The sequence below is a fragment of the Hydra viridissima genome, unplaced genomic scaffold (assembly GCF_058129835.1).
Source record: "Hydra viridissima isolate aposymbiotic clone 2 unplaced genomic scaffold, HvirCarnegie_v1 scaffold_4, whole genome shotgun sequence".
Classification (NCBI taxonomy): domain Eukaryota; kingdom Metazoa; phylum Cnidaria; class Hydrozoa; order Anthoathecata; family Hydridae; genus Hydra; species Hydra viridissima.
This window is the reverse complement of record NW_028324303.1, coordinates 13066725-13084861: the sequence shown is the minus strand read 5'-3', so window position 1 is coordinate 13084861 and position 18137 is coordinate 13066725. Positions and strand designations below refer to the sequence as shown.

The 18137-nt window shown below is 27.5% G+C and overlaps 1 protein-coding gene and 1 long non-coding RNA gene across 10 annotated transcripts; one reads left to right on the top strand and one right to left on the bottom strand.

Annotated features, from left to right (window-relative positions):
• The first annotated feature begins 240 nt into the window (after positions 1-240).
• LOC149889975 (uncharacterized) lies at positions 241-14748 on the top strand. Of its 6 annotated transcripts, XR_016451454.1 has the most exons (9): positions 241-1352; positions 2191-2328; positions 2834-4427; positions 4753-6338; positions 6530-7825; positions 7960-8197; positions 8286-8487; positions 13277-13854; positions 14158-14748. It is a non-coding gene; the product is annotated as an uncharacterized LOC149889975 (long non-coding RNA). The 6 variants fall into 6 exon arrangements; XR_016451453.1 differs by lacking the exons at positions 4753-6338; positions 6530-7825 and having other exon boundaries at positions 294-1352; positions 2834-3549; XR_016451456.1 differs by lacking the exons at positions 2834-4427; positions 4753-6338; positions 6530-7825 and having other exon boundaries at positions 310-1352; positions 8286-8469.
• Positions 6767-16663, bottom strand: LOC145182469 (serine/threonine-protein kinase D1-like). 4 transcript variants are annotated; one of them, XR_016451451.1, is made up of 19 exons: positions 15353-16042; positions 14894-15099; positions 14182-14320; positions 13716-13850; positions 13286-13620; positions 12961-12997; positions 12712-12795; positions 11832-12052; positions 11593-11670; positions 11175-11507; positions 11006-11078; positions 10782-10888; positions 10645-10701; positions 10402-10506; positions 9921-10028; positions 9679-9850; positions 9419-9525; positions 7363-7448; positions 6767-7270 (listed from the first exon to the last, which is right to left on the bottom strand). XR_016451451.1 is itself a non-coding variant. In XM_090083879.1 (19 exons), exons 2-19 carry the CDS (start codon positions 15089-15091, stop codon positions 7106-7108), a joined length of 2529 nt encoding a protein of 842 aa, XP_089940005.1. In that variant the 5' UTR covers positions 15092-15099; positions 16474-16663; the 3' UTR covers positions 6767-7105. The 4 variants fall into 4 exon arrangements, 3 of the variants coding, with proteins under 3 accessions (XP_089940005.1, XP_089940004.1, XP_089940002.1); XM_090083879.1 differs by lacking the exon at positions 15353-16042 and adding an exon at positions 16474-16663 and having other exon boundaries at positions 9679-9839; XM_090083878.1 differs by lacking the exon at positions 15353-16042 and adding an exon at positions 16284-16451 and having other exon boundaries at positions 9679-9839.
• Positions 16664-18137: the final 1474 nt, after the last annotated feature.

Here is an 18137-nt window from a genome sequence, read left to right as displayed (position 1 = left end):
ATAAAAAACTATGAAAAAAAATATAATACAAAATAATGATTAAAAGCAAATATGTATAATTAACTAAACCAAATAAAATTAAATAAAGAAAACCAACAATTTCTAAGTTTAATTTGTCAAATGTGAATCCTTAATTACTAATTTAATCTAAATAATTTATTTTCTTTATAATAAATTATTTATATTTAAAAGTATGTACATAATTTTTTCCTACCTGTTTTACAAAATACAAAAATCAATCTTGTGAATATGATACATACATTTTTGATAATACAATTATATAGAAGATTCAGGTGTAATTATTGATTCTTAAAACTAATGTTAACATGATTAACTACAACATTTATAAATATGTATCTGTCTAACTTAATTTGTCAGCATGTAAATATGTATGTATGCATGTATGTATGCATGCATGTGTATATGTATGTATGTATGTATGTATGTATGTATGTATGTATGTATGTATGTATGTATGTATGTATGTATGTATGTATGTATGTATGTATGTATGTATGTATGTATGTATGTATGTATGTATTATGTGTGTAACCTGGTATATCAAGTATAGGGCAAGATATGAAGGTATACACAATATAAGGTAAATGTTGTTACATTACATACAATATATGGCTTTTTAAAGATATCAAATATAAAATGTATATATATTTGATGACACAATACCAACAAAATATTTTTCTGACAAAAAAGTATGCCATATTATGTAGCTTTTGCAAGGAAAATAGCGTTTCATCGAATGAATACATACAAGGAAAATAGCGTTTCATCGAATGAATACATACACAAACGCAATAGTTTACTTACATCGCATTTAAACACATTTTGGTCTCATTTATTACAATAAATTTATTACGAAGTATATAGCTAAAATATACTTAAAACAATAACTTAGTTTAGCATTGTTTTTACAACGCTATATATCAACTCTATTTGTTTATTTGACTTGCATCCATCAGTTTCTACAAACAAAGTTTATGAAGTAATTATGTAAGCAAAATAACTTCATTTGTCATTTTCTTTTACCGTCTCTTTTTAAGTTAAACTTACATAAAATCGTTTCAGATGGATAACTCCTTCGCAGATTATTTTATATGCTACAAACCTCTAAATCTGAGATAAAATGTGCTAACAATAAACAGGGAATGGGGATCCGACCTCAAATATTTCAAACTCTTTTCTTATTATAATTTATTTACATTGCTTGCATTAAACTGACTGTTCTATTGTAATTGAAAAATAAGACAATTAGATTCATCTCAAAATCACTATATGCGAAAAGGTTTATGAAAGAAGCTGAAAGAGAGAGAAAGAAAGAGAAAAAAGAGTAAAGCGTAAGATTTATTTTTTTATTATTATTTGTGCGTGTTTTGCGATGAGACGGTTTGGGATTAATTATTAAGTTGATTACTTTATTTAGTTTTGTTTTTAGCATGACATGCAAACATACTTTTAAACTTGTCACAAGTCAAATAAATAATTTAAGTAAGATCTGCATTTAATATAGAAACTCCTGCTTGCTGAGAGAGATGAATAAACAAAAATTATTGCCAATGCAAACCTTAACTGTTGTCTTTTTTCTAAAATTCATCACATATACCTATGCTCTTTTTAGACCACAAATCTCTCTAGCGAAAACGAATATTATTAAAAGATCAATATTTATTTTATAATTTCAACGTTTTTTTTTTGTTTTTTTTTCTCTCTGCAATTAATTGCAATCTACTTTTGTATTTTGTCAAAAAAAAAAAAATTGTAAGTTTATAATTTACTAGATAACTGTCTTTTAAAAAATAAAATCGATCAAATCTTCGGAAAAATATTTTATCAAAAGAAAAAATTTTAGTTAATTTTATTTGAGAATGAATGGAAGGAAATCGTACGTGAAACCATTGTAGCGTATCATCACAAATTTACTCACTCCGGCGTTTTTATTTTAATTGTTTCTCTGCATTGCTTTCGCCACGTGAGATCATTTCTATCTTTATGAATGTTAATTAAGAAACATTAATTTTTTATTAAACGATTAAGAGCTCTGTTGTTAAAGAACTTCAGGTAAATATTTTTCTTTACTCGTGAAATTAATATTAATAAGCCTACACTGATGCAAAAAAAAAAAAAAATTGATTTGTGGGTTAGGTAAGTGGTGATAAAAAAAATTTTGTTTTTTAGAAATACATTCCCTTATATCAAATAAATGCACAAAGCCTAGGACTTCTTGAACATTAGATTTATGAAAAGTTAACCAATGAAAGCACAAGAGATGAAAAATAGTTTTCAATGAGGTTTTTGAACGTACCAAACTAACAGGTATCAGATTGTAGATATTTTTAAGATATTACTACCTCATCTCTTATTTTTTTTTTTTTTTAATTATACTAAAGAGAACTTTTAAATGGGTTGTTCCACATCAAATCAGCATGTCTACTGAATCAGACTTCTCAGTTTTGCTTTGAGTTTTAGTCACTCTTTCTGTTAAATGATAAACAAATATATCAAAAAATTTAAATTAATTGAAAATTTTATTCAATGAGAAAAAATTAATTTTAATTTTTAATTAAATAAATCAAGTTTTATTTATTTGATACTATATATATTTTAAGTCCTTTTTTTTTTGTGTAAAAAGAATATTTCATTGAAAGAAAGAAATCCAACTATGCTAAAAGGTTACAATAGGAGATATATCTGTAGCTTGGTGTTAAAAGGGCCAAAGTCCAAAGCCTTGATTTGCAGCCACATCTATTTAAAGATTTCCGCTTTTCACAATGGGTTTGCACAGCAGTAAAATGATATTTCTTTTTTAATTTTTTTTTAGCAATAAAATAGAGTTGCTACAATGCGACCTATATGAAGATTGGTCTTTAACAATGAGGTCTAAGTGAAGAATGGTCTTATTCCAATGTAAATACTAAACTGGGGATATAGGCCTTAAATGAATCTGTATCTCAGTAAATACTAGAGGTTAACATTGGCCTTTTCGTAACAACGACGACGATTTTTAAAAATTCTTTTAAGCAATGGCACATACTGACCCTGCAACGCTAATAAATTTGATTGCTGATACTTTGTCAATTACAATTTGATCTCCAACAATTTAAGACCCATTGTTATGCTGCCCGATCTCAACCACAATATTTAAATCGATTATAATAACAGTTGAATTCATCCAATGTGATATTTCTCGGGATCTTTGTTGAAAATTATGCTATTATTGGAACACAAAACAATATACCTTAAAATCAATGGTAATTTATAAAGACATAGATGCTATCAAGCATATTACATACTACTTTAAGTCCGACAATATAATTCATAATGAAACTTTTGTCTATGATTTAATCCAAATAATCCAGATCTAAATGGTAAATTATTGATTTAGTAAAAATTTATTTATTTACTGATAAATGTTTGTAAAACATATGTCAAATGAAGAATGAGTTTGGTGTTTCAGTTGAACGGAACTTTTTAATCGCATCCCATGGGAAATCGTCACGTGATAAAAATACCACCGTTATAATGTTACCGACACAAGTAAGTTTGAATTATCCGTTGAAAAACCAAATACTCACGTCAGAAGCTATAAATTCTGCTCGTCAATTAAAAAATTCTGCTTAATATAGTCTCTACTAAGATGTAGCAATGGGAAATAATAATTATTAATCTTAATATAGTCTCTACTAACATATAGCATTGTTTTATACAAAGTACATAGTTAAAAACATAGTTTACAAAGTTATACACAAGGATTAGTGTTAATTGCGTTTGTCTGGAACCTAAAAAAGTAAGATCAAAGAAGTTAATAACTGTTTCTGAACCTATCATTCAAAAATTAATTGCTTTTGTTAATTACAAGTACGATCTAAACTTATAAGCATTTCTACTTATCAAAGAAACCTATTACCTACTTGACTCAGAAAACAGTATTGCAAGAAGCTTTCGATTATCAAATGTATCCGAGGTATCAAAATAAGTAAAACGAATTCTCATTTTAGGCTAGGAGTTTGCGTTTGTCAAAAAATTCCAACTTCCGTCAGAATCAGAATTTCTAAAAAAGTTGTTGCGATTCTTTTCAGAAATTACGATTACGACGGAACTTGATCGTCGGAATTTGATTGTCAGAACTCAGAAATTATTCGTCGGAATTTTTAAAAAATTTCGTTGGCTTCAGAAATTCTGCGAACAAATGCAATCAAATACGAAATACGAAATTTATACATTTCGGAATAAAGTCGGATCCGGAACTCCGTCGAATGTCAAAACTTTCCGGAATTTTAGGAATTATTCGGAATCGAAACTGTTTTGACGGTTTTCTCGGTATTTTTGATTTTTTTTTTTTTCGAAAGTTGAAACTTTTGTCAAACACACTTATTTATTTTCATTTAAAATTTAATAAGTAAGATTGCATATAAGTTTATTAGATTTAAAATAAAATCAAACAATTGTGTTTTTTCAAAACACAGTTGTTTTTATTTAAAATCTAATAAACTTACGAGCAATCTTACTCATATTAGGTATCTTAGATACAGTAAGTTGTACCGTTTTGCTATAATTGTCATACCTAAAAATTTTTTTATCAAAATTGCAGGTTTATATTAGTTTACAATAAAAATAGGTGAACCATGAACTGCGGTACATATTCAACCGAATTTAAAAGAAGTTCGCAAACTTGTCGAACTTTTTGTACAACTATAATTTGTACAACTCCTAAACTCGGAAAATTTAAAATTCCGTGAGAAATTTACCCGAAATCTGAAGTTTTTTTAGTTTATTTCTGACATATCGGAATTATTCCGTCGGAACTTTTTTTAAAAATAATCCAATTCCGACTGAATTTGGAATTTGAGATCAAATGCGATCAAAATTGGCCGGAACGCAGACCCCTATTTTAAGTCCTTTTACTTTAACGTTATTCCAAAATATATCAGTGTTATAAATGGTACTGTGTTTGAATAACAAACATTCTTTAGATAAGAAAAACATCACCTCAAACTTATAAAACATGGAGAAGAATTTTAAAAAGTTGTTGTCGATTTTAACACAAGAAGAGTGAAATAATATTATCCATGTTGAAATCTTTATTGTAAAATATATGAATTGAAAAAACGAAAATTGATGTTTCCCATTATTACATGTTAGTGGAGAATATATTATTCAGAATTTTTTTAATAGATACAAAGTTTAATTTGCGGTCAAATTTTTTAGCAGAAATCGGTATAGCGAATTAAAAATGCAACATTCCAGTGATAATTTCGTTTTTTGATTTTAAAACAGCTTTTTGTTTTTATTTCGTTTTTGTTTATCTCATTTCAGTTTTAATTTAATTTTCGTTTTGTAGCTGATTTTAGTTTTCATTTCTGTTTCTTTTTTGAATATTAATTTCAGTTTCTCTTCCGTCTCAGTTTCAAAAAAAAGATCTTTTTATTTCGTTGCATATGCTGTAGCCTAAGATACAGTCTTTACACACAATCAAATAGCATTAATGTTCCTCATCTGGAACAAGGAATTTCTTGTCACAGGCAAATTTCATATTTTTGAATTCATGAATATTTACTTCATCAAACAGCCAGATGCTTTAATCCATGCATGAACTGCACGAATTCGGTCATTATAGTCTACAGCATCTGTGGACCATTTACCGCCTCTCAACTATAAACTCCCGTAATGTATGTAATTTCGCACCTCCACGAACTGAATTACTTAGTTCCTGTTTGTTTGCCAAGTTTCTTTCATCATCACTTATTTTAAATTATTTTATAAAATTCTGGATGATTTTTTCTAAGGTGAGCAATCTTATTAAGAATTCTTAGTAAGAATAATTGTTATTAAGAATTCTTAATAAGTATGTGGCATTTTGTGGTTTTCTTTTTTTTTTTTTTTTTTTTTTTTTACCGTGATTATCCACTGGTCCTACTTATGTCTTTGAAATGGTTTGATTAGGTTTTAGCTAGAATTATCGCAAAATAAATTTGTAAGGACTAGATACAGTATCCTAAATAGTAATTAAAAATTACTGTTCCTAATTTTAAAAATTTCTCATTTTTATTTCATTTTTTTTACATTAACTTTAAGTTTTTATTTCGTTTCCGTTTTTTAAAAATGCCTTTTATTTCGTTTTTGTTGAACGAAAATGTTTGATTTTCGTTTTTATTTCATTTTCGTTAACGAAAATAACACTGCTACATACCATTTTTAATTTTTACAACTTTATACTTTTGTTTGAAAGTTTGGAGCCAAAGAGTTTCAACTAATAATTTTATTCAAATCAGCAGTTTTAAATTTATCTAAAACAAGTTTTAAGTTATTCCATTTTTTTTTTTAATGTTTTTTTGCTTACGGTCAATATAGTAAAGGTACTTTGATAGCAACATTGGATATGTTCTTAATACATTGCAGTTCATGTTTTTTCAAATATGCAGTAATGTTACCATTCTAATAGGTTAAGTGTTGTTCTAAACTAATTCAAAGAATTTTGTGTTGAAATAATGTACTGTTGTATTACATAAAATAGTAGTTTTTTACATTTAAGCACTCTCTGTCGTTTGGTATTTAAAACAGTAGTTTTTTACATTTTCTCTGTCGTTTGGTATTTAAGAATAAATTTTCTTTCTACAAAATTTATTTGTTGCGCCAAAATATTTCAAAAATATTTCTCTCATAATTTGCTAGCATTTATAATAAATCAATACAGACCAAGTATAAGACTTTAAAAATGATGCATATCGAAGGTAAAGGGGGAAGTAAAACTTAATCATGTCTATATATATATTAATCTTTATTAACTATATACAAACGTAAAGTCCCATATTAATGACAAAAATAAATATCTATGAAATACTTGTGTGTGTGTGTGTGTGTGTGTGTGTGTGTGTGTGTGTGTGTGTGTGTGTGTGTGTGTGTGTGTGTGTGTGTGTGTGTATGTGTGTGTGTGCATGTGTAAACACATATTAAATTATAAATGTATTAAATCAGATATATATGTACATATATATACACACACCCACATATGCACATTTTTTTAAAAATAAATATATTAGTTTCTTCTTATGTACATAAAATGGTTTTAATGAAAATAAAAATGATAGTTTATTTATAGGTAGCTTATGTTAGGATTTGTCTCTTCAGGAATAGACTGTTCACTGCATAATTTGCTTTGGCCATAACGTGCCCAAGCCGCATCATCGCTTTCATGCGTTATGTAGCGGATGCCAACTATCTTTTCAAGACTACGTAATTCTGCATAAGTTTCGTAATCCTAAAAAAGTTTATATAAAAACTTAAAATGAGGTTCTTGAATTTAAAAAGTTATGATATTAGTCTCATCACAACTTGTTATATAGCTGTTACCTGCATCCAGACATGAAGAAGGGCTTGTTGACAGGTTAACCGGTTCTTTATTTTTACTTGTAAAAGCTGGTTAATTAAATCTTGAGCTAAAAACCGATTAATAGTTAACAACTGAAAGAAAAAAAAGCAAAAAGAAAAAAAGAGAACATGCAAATTAAATGAAATGGTTATATCCGTTAAACGTTACGTTTTGCATGCTTTCAATATAAAAATTAAATATTTTATATCTGATTGTTTCACATTCATATAAATTTCCAAACTGCATTTAAACCTTTGTCACAAAGGTTTAAAAGCAGTTTGGAAATTTATTGAAATTTGAAGGGATGATAAACTGATCTTGCTTTGGAAAGAGGTAAAAAACCCTTTAAAAAACTTATGAAAATATATTCGGTGTACTTCTCTAAAATAATAGGTTTAGGCTGAAGTTGAATTTAGCTCTAATTTCTTTTTGCAGGATTACCAGGTAAGTACAAGGTCCAGCATTTTCAGAAATATATTTGCTTTTTTTTCGAAATACAATTAAGTTTTGGTCAATAAAATTTTCTTTTTTTAAATATTGAGTAAAATGCTTCAATAGAATTCATTTTATTTTTTTAGAGAAAGGGTACACTGGTGAAAGCAACAGAAACTGTTTCTGTCTATGTTACCATCTGATGAACAAATCTTATCTACTTTCAGCACCCAAAACGGCAATATGTGGAGATTTTCTTCAGATGACAGAGTTTGATTGATTTCAATAGGAAGAAGTCGAAAGATATTCTTTCAGCAAATCAGGACTGACAATGTTTAACTGAGTAACTGTAACAGTAATCCTCCTTAAAGACATTTTTTTCAAGTAAATCTTTTTAATTAAACATATTGAACAATTATGAAGTGAGGGAGCGTTCCTTAAATAGACATATTTTTTTTTATATGCAATATAGGTTTTGAGAGCAAGGTTGAATACGAGACCTCATTCACTAGTTGAATTCTTGTGTATGAAAATTAAACTTTAAACAGGTAGCAGAAAGGAAAAAAAAACTGAAAAAGATGTTGTGTACATTTAAGATATTCCCGAGCTAGTTGAAGATATTTATGAGCAAATTGGTATTGTCCTCCTTTGTTCAAGTAAGATCATATATCTAGGTAGGTGTTTTTCAAAATCTTTAAACTTGTTAACTTTGGTATATGAAGTACCTTTTAATGGCAATATTTAGAGAGAAACAATATATATTTCCATAAACTACATTTAATTCCCTATCAACTAGAATTTCAGTTCTTTGTAACATAACTTAAAAGACAATAGGTACAGAATAGATTAAATCAATTAATAACAAACTTGCATTAGTAAAAATTCAAAAAAATCACAAAACCCTATTTAGGACAAATGGAATTTTAATAGTTGGCTTGAGTAATACTAATGAAGCTACTTAAGAATCCAGTAAAGAAAAATCTGAGTTAAACTTAACTTCAACCTATTCAACCTATTAACTAATATTCAACCTAATAAAGCTGTTATTTAAGAGCAAAAAAACAAAGTATCAATTGATAAATTTAGTACCAAGTTTTTACAACATACTTATTTAACATGAAAACAGATCAAAAAAGCATCATTTGAGTTTAGAGTCAAAGTACTATATGTATTTTTGTAAAAACTTAATACTTTGTTTCTAGAGTGAAAAATATCCCAAGACAAGGGAAGAAGATATTTTTACATTTATATAAGATAGATAATACTTTATATTGTAATTTAACTAAAAACCAAAAATTAATCCAAGCTGAACTGTCTGTTTTTTCTTTTTATTTCTAATAGCTGCCAACCATGTTAAGAGCCATAAATGTGCAAATACAAGAAGAAATATCGCAAATAAAAACATTTGTGTTTATTATAAAAATCATATTTTGTAGTTTAAATACAACTTTCATTGCAAAAACCTTATCATTAGTTTTTGCAATTAAAATTGTATTTAAACTACGAAATGAGGAATAAGTAACACCATTATTAACTTGTCAAGTAAAAAAAGTGAATCAGAGCAAAGTGCAAACTTCATATTGTTGTTATGAAACAAGAACTCACACTCCTTGGAAATTCCACTCCATGGGTTGGTTGGGTACATAAATGCAGCATTTTTGATCTGGTCTGTTATTTCTTCATCCTCGTTAAATGGGAAAGTTCCACTCACACTTGATAATTGTAACACAAAAATTAGGAAAAGTGTATAAACCTATTACCAGATATCAATTTTTATCAATGAATTGTGAAAAGTAGCCTGAAAAAATCAGTTTTTTTGAAAAAAATTCTTTTGCAATAATACCAATCTAGAATTGTGTAAATACCTAACATATATGATAACTCCCATTGACCACATATCCAATGATCGATTATACTTTTTATTGCATAAAACCTCTGGCGGAAGATATGCTGGGGTACCAACCTTGGAACGACGAAATGACTCACGACCAATAATTCGCGAAAAACCAAAGTCACATAGTTTTATCTTAAAAAGAACTAAGCATAGACATAGACTGTAGTAAAATATTTGAGTAAAAATTAATAAAATAAAAGGGAGAATTAATACCTGAGGAAAACCTCCTCTGGACACAATTCCAGACAAAAGAACATTCTCAGGTTTCAAATCACAGTGGACAATATTCATTTCATGAAGAAAATGAAGTGCTGTTAGAATCTGACAAAATTAAAAAAAGAACCTTTTAACTCAAGAATAAACCTTTTAAGAAAAATTTTTTTGAACTAAACAAATTTTCTTTCATATTTTAGTCTAAATATTTCATGATTTAACTTGTATTTTAATTTAGCTTAAAATGTTTTTTTTTATCACTTAGTGTCTAATGTAATTTACTACAAGAGCAATTGACTTTTTTCAATTTGGGTTTACAAACAAATAGGTTTAACCCAAGAATCTGGATCATAAAACAGATATTTTTGTTTTTAGTATCTTTAAAAAGGTACTCCAAGCAAAAAGAAAACCATAAACAAATTTTAAATTGGAAATAGGTTTAAGCTACCTGTCAGAGCAAACATTAAAAACAGTAGTTTACTTGGTAACAAATGAACTTTGCCTGCTTTTCTGTGAGCCGTGCATTGGGGCTATTTAAAATCATTTCCAACATATCACCTCTCATTTTTTGCATCACAACAAATATCTGGAAACAAAAAAAATTGTAAAAGCACTGAAAAAAGATTTTACTTTAAGGGCTTGAAAAAATAAAAAAATTAAAGAATATATAAAATAATATTTTAAAATAATGGAGGTTCCTATAGAAACTGATATAGAAATTTACCTTTTGAGCAGTTTCAAACATTCTTTCAAGATTGACCACACCAGGGTGATTAATGTTCTTTAGTTTAAAAAAAAATCTTTAGTTTCAGACAACATGGATCCAAGCTATAAATATATGAGGAAAAAAAAACTAAGCACCTCTAAGATTGTGACTTCATTTTTTAAGCCTCTTTCCTCCATAGTTGGTAACCTATACTTATCAATAACCTTTACTGCCACATCCTTGCCTGTTTTCCTATGAACTCCTGATTTTTAAACAATATATAAGAATGTTAGAATAGTTGTAAATCAACAATATAAATTTAACAATCTAAAACTTAAACCCTATAAAATTTTTTTTAGCACTTTAAGTAATCCCCAACCTCCATAAACAACACCAAACTGCCCAGAACCAAGAATTTCATCAGGGAACACCTGGTACACTTGACTGATATCCTTAAAAAATAAAAATGAAAAAACATTTTTATACTTATTTTAAAATTTTAAATTCTTGAAAATATAGATATTTAATAAAATGTTGAAACAACTCACACTTTCAGCTGTGTTTGCTTCGAATTCTTTTTTCAATTTTTCTCCTTCTGAAAACTCTGGTTGCAAAGCTGTTAAAACTTGCTGATTTGCTGATACAGATTGAAATGCACTTTTAATTTCTTCTGCCCAAGCTATAGCAATACGAGTACCTTTACCACTTTTTGGATCTGACGGAGAAACCCCACCATCTGGATCAAAACTATCTCTTTCACCGCAATAGTATATTTCTGTTCTCGTTTTGAGAGTAAATAAATAAGGGTCACCACCTTTCTTTTGGCATTTCATAGGTTCCAAATTTGAATCCACAGAAAAAATATCAGACAATAGGATTTCCTGTGAGCAATTGAAAGAATGTTTACATAAGCATAAACAGTATCAACTATTCATAAACAGATAGTATACTAATTCATTCCTATACCTTTGAGAATTCCTCAGCAGATTCAGATTCATAAAAACAAATACTTTTTGTATCCAATCTCCAATAATGTACTCTTTTCTACAGAGAAAACGCTAAAAAATAATAACTTCTTAATGATACCGTGCACAGACCATAACATATATATTACCATAACATATATATACCATGCCATAACATATATGTACCGTGCACAGACCATAACAATATTTACAAGCAGAACAATTATTAAATTCTTATACTGTTTTATCAGATTCTGTAAAGTGAATCATCCATGCAGATTTTAAGATTTTAGAACCTCTTGTTCTCCTATTACGCACTGACATAGCTATACGTTGTAATGGTATTTGGATGCTAGGAGTTTCTGTAAGTTCAAGTTTTACAATGCTATCCTCTTCATCAACTTCAGGGTAGAAATTTTCAATGTCCGCTGTTTCTGCATCAACAGTAATTGAATTGCTATCTACAACAAATAGCATTAAAACATTCACAGATTTCAAAGATTATTTTCTATTTTTTTAATTAATAGAGAAGGAAAAAATGGTTGCATAATTGATATTACATGATAAACACCAATATTTGATATTTTCAGCTTAGTTGAAATAGCATATTTAGATTTTTTGTAATTCTAACATAACGACATAAAATCTAAATATATTGGAAAAAAACCTGAAAATATCAAATGCTGGTGTTTATCATGCAATACGGCAATGTAGACAAAGTGGAAGTCATCAAATTCTTCTTTAGTCATAATGGCTAAGAGCTACAGCAAGAGATAAAGAGCAATATATTGTTTTAAACAGCAAATAAAATAGAAAACCCCACTACTAGTGCCTGTAATCAAAGGAGAATATGTGGATTATCTTAAAAGATAGTTGGGACAGTATATCATTTGAAACCATAAGCAATTTTTTAGCTCAAACACAGAATAAAAACGAATATTAAAAAAATTTTTTAATATTCATTTTTATTCTTTGTTCTCTAGTTGTTCTTATTTTTCTTATTACTAACTCTATTTTAATTTTAACAAATCTTTGATATTGCATACACTTTACCATCATTGTTTATTTTTTTCCTGTACCTTGGAATTACTTAACACAAAAATTTCTGAGGTAAAAATACCTTTATCACTCATACAATCACCCAAACAGTTTCTTGGAGCATGGTCAAGACATCTTTTATCACGATGGCAATTAAATTTACAATCTGCAAATAAATAAACAATGACAAAAACATTACAAAAGAAAAATTTGTTTATGAATATAGATTCTTTCAAAACAGGAAAGTCATTTTCTGAATTATAAATCTGCCTTTTTTGCTTTCACACATTAGGATTACTATGTTGGACTGTAAAATAATCAAAATGCATACCTTTGCACTGATAACCTTGTCGGAAGAGCCCTTTCAACTAAAAAATTACTTAGAAACATTAATTTAACTGTTTAATACTAAATCCAGTTTTATAAAACAATTATTAATGATACCAACTTAAGCAAACCATAATTGTTACACACAAAAAAAAAACTTATAAATAATACTTTTACCCATCAATCCTTTTAAGCAAATAAAAATTCAATGCAATCAAGATTTTAATTTTTTTTTTTTGTGTGTGTCTTAGAAAAGATTCACTTATTTGTATATATTTAAATATCAGTTAGTGGTGTCATTTTTAAATTTTTTGTTTAAGATAACATACCAGCTTCTTGCAAACATGACAGACTGTTGGGCGACAATAAGAATGAATAACAAATGTATGAGGTATTTCAAGTTTATTTACTAATCGATCAATATCAGGTGGTCTGCCACCAGCATATGCACTCCATGTATTGCGCCTTTGTTTAACTAAAGGAGTTATGGAAGAGATAGAAAACCCTGAAATGTCTGTATCATTAGATGAAGAACTTAATTGTTCTGACATTCGTCTTGATGCTGTAGAATTGCAGGAAGAAATCCCATTGACTGGAAACCTTTCTCCAGAACAATCGTTTGGTATTTTAAATGCACATTTTTTATGGAAATTTCCCCCACATCCTATGATCATCAAAAACTATGCTTTAATAAGAATTATCGAAGAAAAAACCTTGTTAAATGAATACTTATGAAAATTTTTATCATAAAGCATATACCTTCACACTTTAGACCTTGTCGAACAAGTCCAAACAGCATCACTCCACAGTGATCACAAAAAGCTGGTGATTTATAAGAATGAACATATAACTTGTGCGGTCGTACACATGAGTCTTCTTCTGTTGTAAATGAAGCTAAGTAATAAGAAAAGAATTTTATTATCAAAATTTAGATTAACTTGAATTTGTTTGATATTTTTGTAGATCAATATTGGGCTATTTTTACAACTTTAGAACTTTGTTATTTTTATAGCTTTTGAAAGTTTAGATTACTAAAAAAATTCTAATCAAAGATTTAGCTTGCATAAAATTATAATAAAATGTTACTTCTTACAAAATTATATAAAAAATAACTTTCCAATGATATAATAAAATAAATGTTAAACATTTTAAAATAATTATTTATATACAAAATTACACTTTACACACTCTAACATTTTAGCAATCCAATAAGAAATGAGCAAACCTTTAAGGATAATTTCCAGTGTATCATTATTATTCAATATATATACAGACTGAACCAATTCGAGTGGATTTAACAAACTGTAGTCATGCCTAAACACCAGAATTGAGTCAGAGATTCCAGACTTCATGTAGTGAGGATACTGAAAAAAGAAACAGTTATCAACTATTGGTCTGGTCAAGAACGTCAAGATCACTTCTACATGTTGTATGCTGCAACATAATTTTGTTTTTTTGCTGGAACATTTTATAGATTTCTTTGTCTTGCATTCTAGAAAAAACGTACCTACTTAAACATACACTTTTGTATGCAGGATTTTTGTAATGCAAATAGATTTTAATAACAAATTTTAGTTAAACTTCGTTTCTAAATATTTGGAAAACTTATTACATATTTTCTTTATTATTTACTTGAATTATATAGTAACTTTAGAATTTGTTACAAATGTCTTAAAAAAGGATTTTTAAAATTAATATTAAATCAGGGTTATTTCATAATGTATTACATTGATGTCAATAGTTACTACAGATTGTAAAGCTTTATTAAACCATAAAAAAAAATTCAATTTTAACATAAGCAAGTGTTTTATAAACATAATGTCTATAGAAAAATTTTAAATACTAAATGTATATTGCAGATGTATACGTAAATATACAAATCTACTATAGTTATAATATTAGTGAGCCATTTTAAAATCTAATTCATATAATTATACCTTGCTTTCAATAAATGCAGCAGCTAGCTCTTTAAGAGCTTCCATGTCATTACCTTCAAATAAAACTAAATCTCGATCCATACCAAATTTAAATACAAGTTCTTTTCCCTCAATTCCAAAGTTATTTTTGTTTTCAAGACTTGTATATCCATTGACACTCTCTTTTCTATATGAGTACAATGAACTCATTCTGGACATAGGTTTTTCTATACAAAAAAACCAAATTGAAAAAAAAAAAAAAAATTCTTCAGTGATAATTTTCAGCTCAATTTGTTAAGCTCAACTGACATTTTGTTAAATTACAGTTAATAATTCAGCTTAAATTGGCAAACACTATCATACAAATTCAACTTAACTAAAGTTATTTAAAATCAGAACAATTCAATTTCGGAAATCGTCATGAATTATTTTGTACACTATATCACTCAAAAAAAGGTTAGGCAGATAAAATATAACTACCCAAGTATTGTCCGTACAAATGGTAACTTTTAACTTCCGGTAAAAAATAATTAGTGAAAACTCCAGAATTCACCCATAGACATTAAACATGCATCATAATCAGTGGGTAAATAAAAGTATGTAATTAAATCATATTTAAATAGTTTATTTACACATGAGCTTTTGGGTTATTTAGAGGATGCAATATTCAGAAAATACGTTTAATTATTAAATTTTAGGAATATTCTAGAATCGTTTTCTTCCCGTACAGGTTCTAAAATTTATTTACAAATACTGTTACAAAAATTGCAAAATACTGGCACTTTTTTTTAAACCTAATCAGTTCGATTGAAAAAAAAGGAGTAACAGTTATTGGTCGATCCACTCAACAGTAGTTAACTAATGTTTGTTTATCAAACTGTTAAGGCAAGCGTGTTGAGTGTCGAGCGAGTTATAACCAAGTGTTTATTTAAAAGGTAAATTCAAATAAAAAATTTAATGAATTTTTCGTTGAATATTTAAAAAAATTTAATCAAGTTATTTGTAAGATGTGTCAGTGCTAATTATTCATATTATAACATTTTGACTCAATTCCTTTTGCTTATTTTTTTAAATTTAATACTCAATTAAAAAATATGCTCTTGCAGGCGTTAAAATAACAATTAACAGTTGCGGCTGTTTTTTTTTACCCTGTACCTCACTTTTCTATTGCAATTAAATATGGAAAACTCAAACAAACAAAAACACACACACAAAAAAAAAAAAAAAAAAAAAAAAAAAGATTTGAAAAAAAAATTTCCAGCTAGCTTTCAGAATTGAAAAATTATGATTCAAAATATAGAATCTTCTAACTTTAATGTTACCCTTACTATAAGGTTAAAAAACTTTTCAAGCAAGCTAGCATTCCTTACGCTAATCCACAAATTGGGTTATTAACAGACCGTTCACTTACAGGCGAATACTTATTAGTGTACAAAACATTACTTTTCAATTCACCCAAATAGATTAAATCTAGTCGAATTTTTTCACTACTCGTGTCGATTTGATTCCGTTTTTCAATGTACTTTTAAAGTGTATAGAAATACTTAATTTTTTTTTAAACTAAAGAAAAAAAGTTGAGTATATTTTGAAACGCAATATACCATTTGCATAAGTTTTAACTAATGCTGCGCCATTTAAAAACCATTAAACTGTTCTCAGAATTAAAATATCCAAGCTGCAAAGCAGGTCTTACGTTAATACTTCTAACACAGCGCTACAAAACTAATTAATTATCGATGTTCGGTTCTTCGTGTAATCGCTTCGTATTTACGCACTTCGCTCTAACAAAGTAAGTTTTTAAAATTATCTTGGAAATTTTTAAAAGTTTATGAACATATATATTATTAAAATACTATTACAAAGCTCTGAGCAATTTCTATTCATTTAATAAAGATAAACTTAATGTAAAGATTCTACGACTAAAAGTCTTTTTTATTATCGATAATAACATATGGGTCTTTATTTTTCAAATGACTTCTGTTTCTTTAAAGAATCCGATAGAGAGATCACCCTATTCAAATAATCTGCTGGTTGCAAGGCTTTGAGTTAATTTTTAGATTTAAATATTCTTTGTAATCAATAATAAAATATTGTAAAAATTTTGAACGCTACTTATAAAAACCAATTCAGGTCCACTATGAACTCAAAAAAATGAATATAAAATGAAGTGTTTTATGTAATAATTCAATACTAAAATTTTAACAAAATATTAACAAAACAATATTGTAATAGAATTTAAACAGAAATGTATTAGTTTCTTATGTCCTTTTTTTTTTAACACGCCACACACCATACACCACACGCACTAAACATCATAAAATACACCCCAAACATCATTTAACTTTTCCTATGAAAACTTTAATCCGAACCTTCGCAACAAACTTTAAGATTATGAATGGAGAAAAATCGCGATCGACATTTTTTTAAAAAAAGATAGAAAAAGTGAAAAAAGATGATACTGAAATAGAAATATAACTACGGTAAATATAAATAGAAATCTTGAGATGATAAATAATAAAAAAGAATGTTCCTTAAAGAGAACACTAAAGTAATTATGCTAAGCTAGTATATCTGCAGTTTTATGGATATCGGAATTATTCGGGCCGAAGCTGTTTGTTTTCAAACTTTTTCTCCTAAAACACAATCCTGCGTAAGTCCAGATATTTTTAAAAGAATGACTTAAGAAAAGTTTATTGCACCTTGCAACATTACTATTTCAACCTAAAACCTTAGTTAGAATTAGTTTCTTAAAGCTAACGAAAACTTATTAAATGCTAAAAATCAGAAACAAACTAAAAATGTTTTTTTAAATAAATTTAAATCTGAAATTTATTCATTTAATTGTCTTGTAAATGAAGGCTAAATTTGAGTTGTTTTAGAGATATATTAAGATATTTGACTAATAATCTGAAATAAGCTGCTTTTAAGATAATAAAAAAATCTTCTCTAACCGCCATCATTATTTCATTTTTTTCTCAATATCAAGAAATTAGGGAAAATGTTGTGCAATCATGCTTTTTCTTCTTCTTCTTCTTCTTCTTTTTTTAAATCATTTTTTATTAATATAATTTTTTTAAGCAAGTTCAAAGGTCAAGGTTTTGAAATCCAACGCAAAAAATTTTATTTTATATTATCTCTATTTTTTTACATTTTGAATATTTTCACTTTAAAGAATTCGGAATTCAAACTGAATTAACGTCACCAGTAAACTGTTTTGTTGTTGATTTCGTTATGTGTTGCGGTAGTTTTGCATTTTCAACAAGAA

What these genes read in the sequence shown, in the direction of transcription:
- LOC145182469 (XM_090083879.1), bottom strand. Translation starts at nt 15,091, where the DNA reads ATGTCCAGAATGAGTTCATTGTACTCATATAGAAAAGAGAGTGTCAAT. An exon ending in CTGCTGAGGAATTCTCAAAG is followed by an intron (nt 11,508 to 11,592) that starts GTATAGGAATGA and finishes AATTGCTCACAG; the next exon opens with GAAATCCTATTGTCTGATAT. An exon ending in AAGCAAACACAGCTGAAAGT is followed by an intron (nt 11,079 to 11,174) that starts GTGAGTTGTTTC and finishes TTATTTTTTAAG; the next exon opens with GATATCAGTCAAGTGTACCA.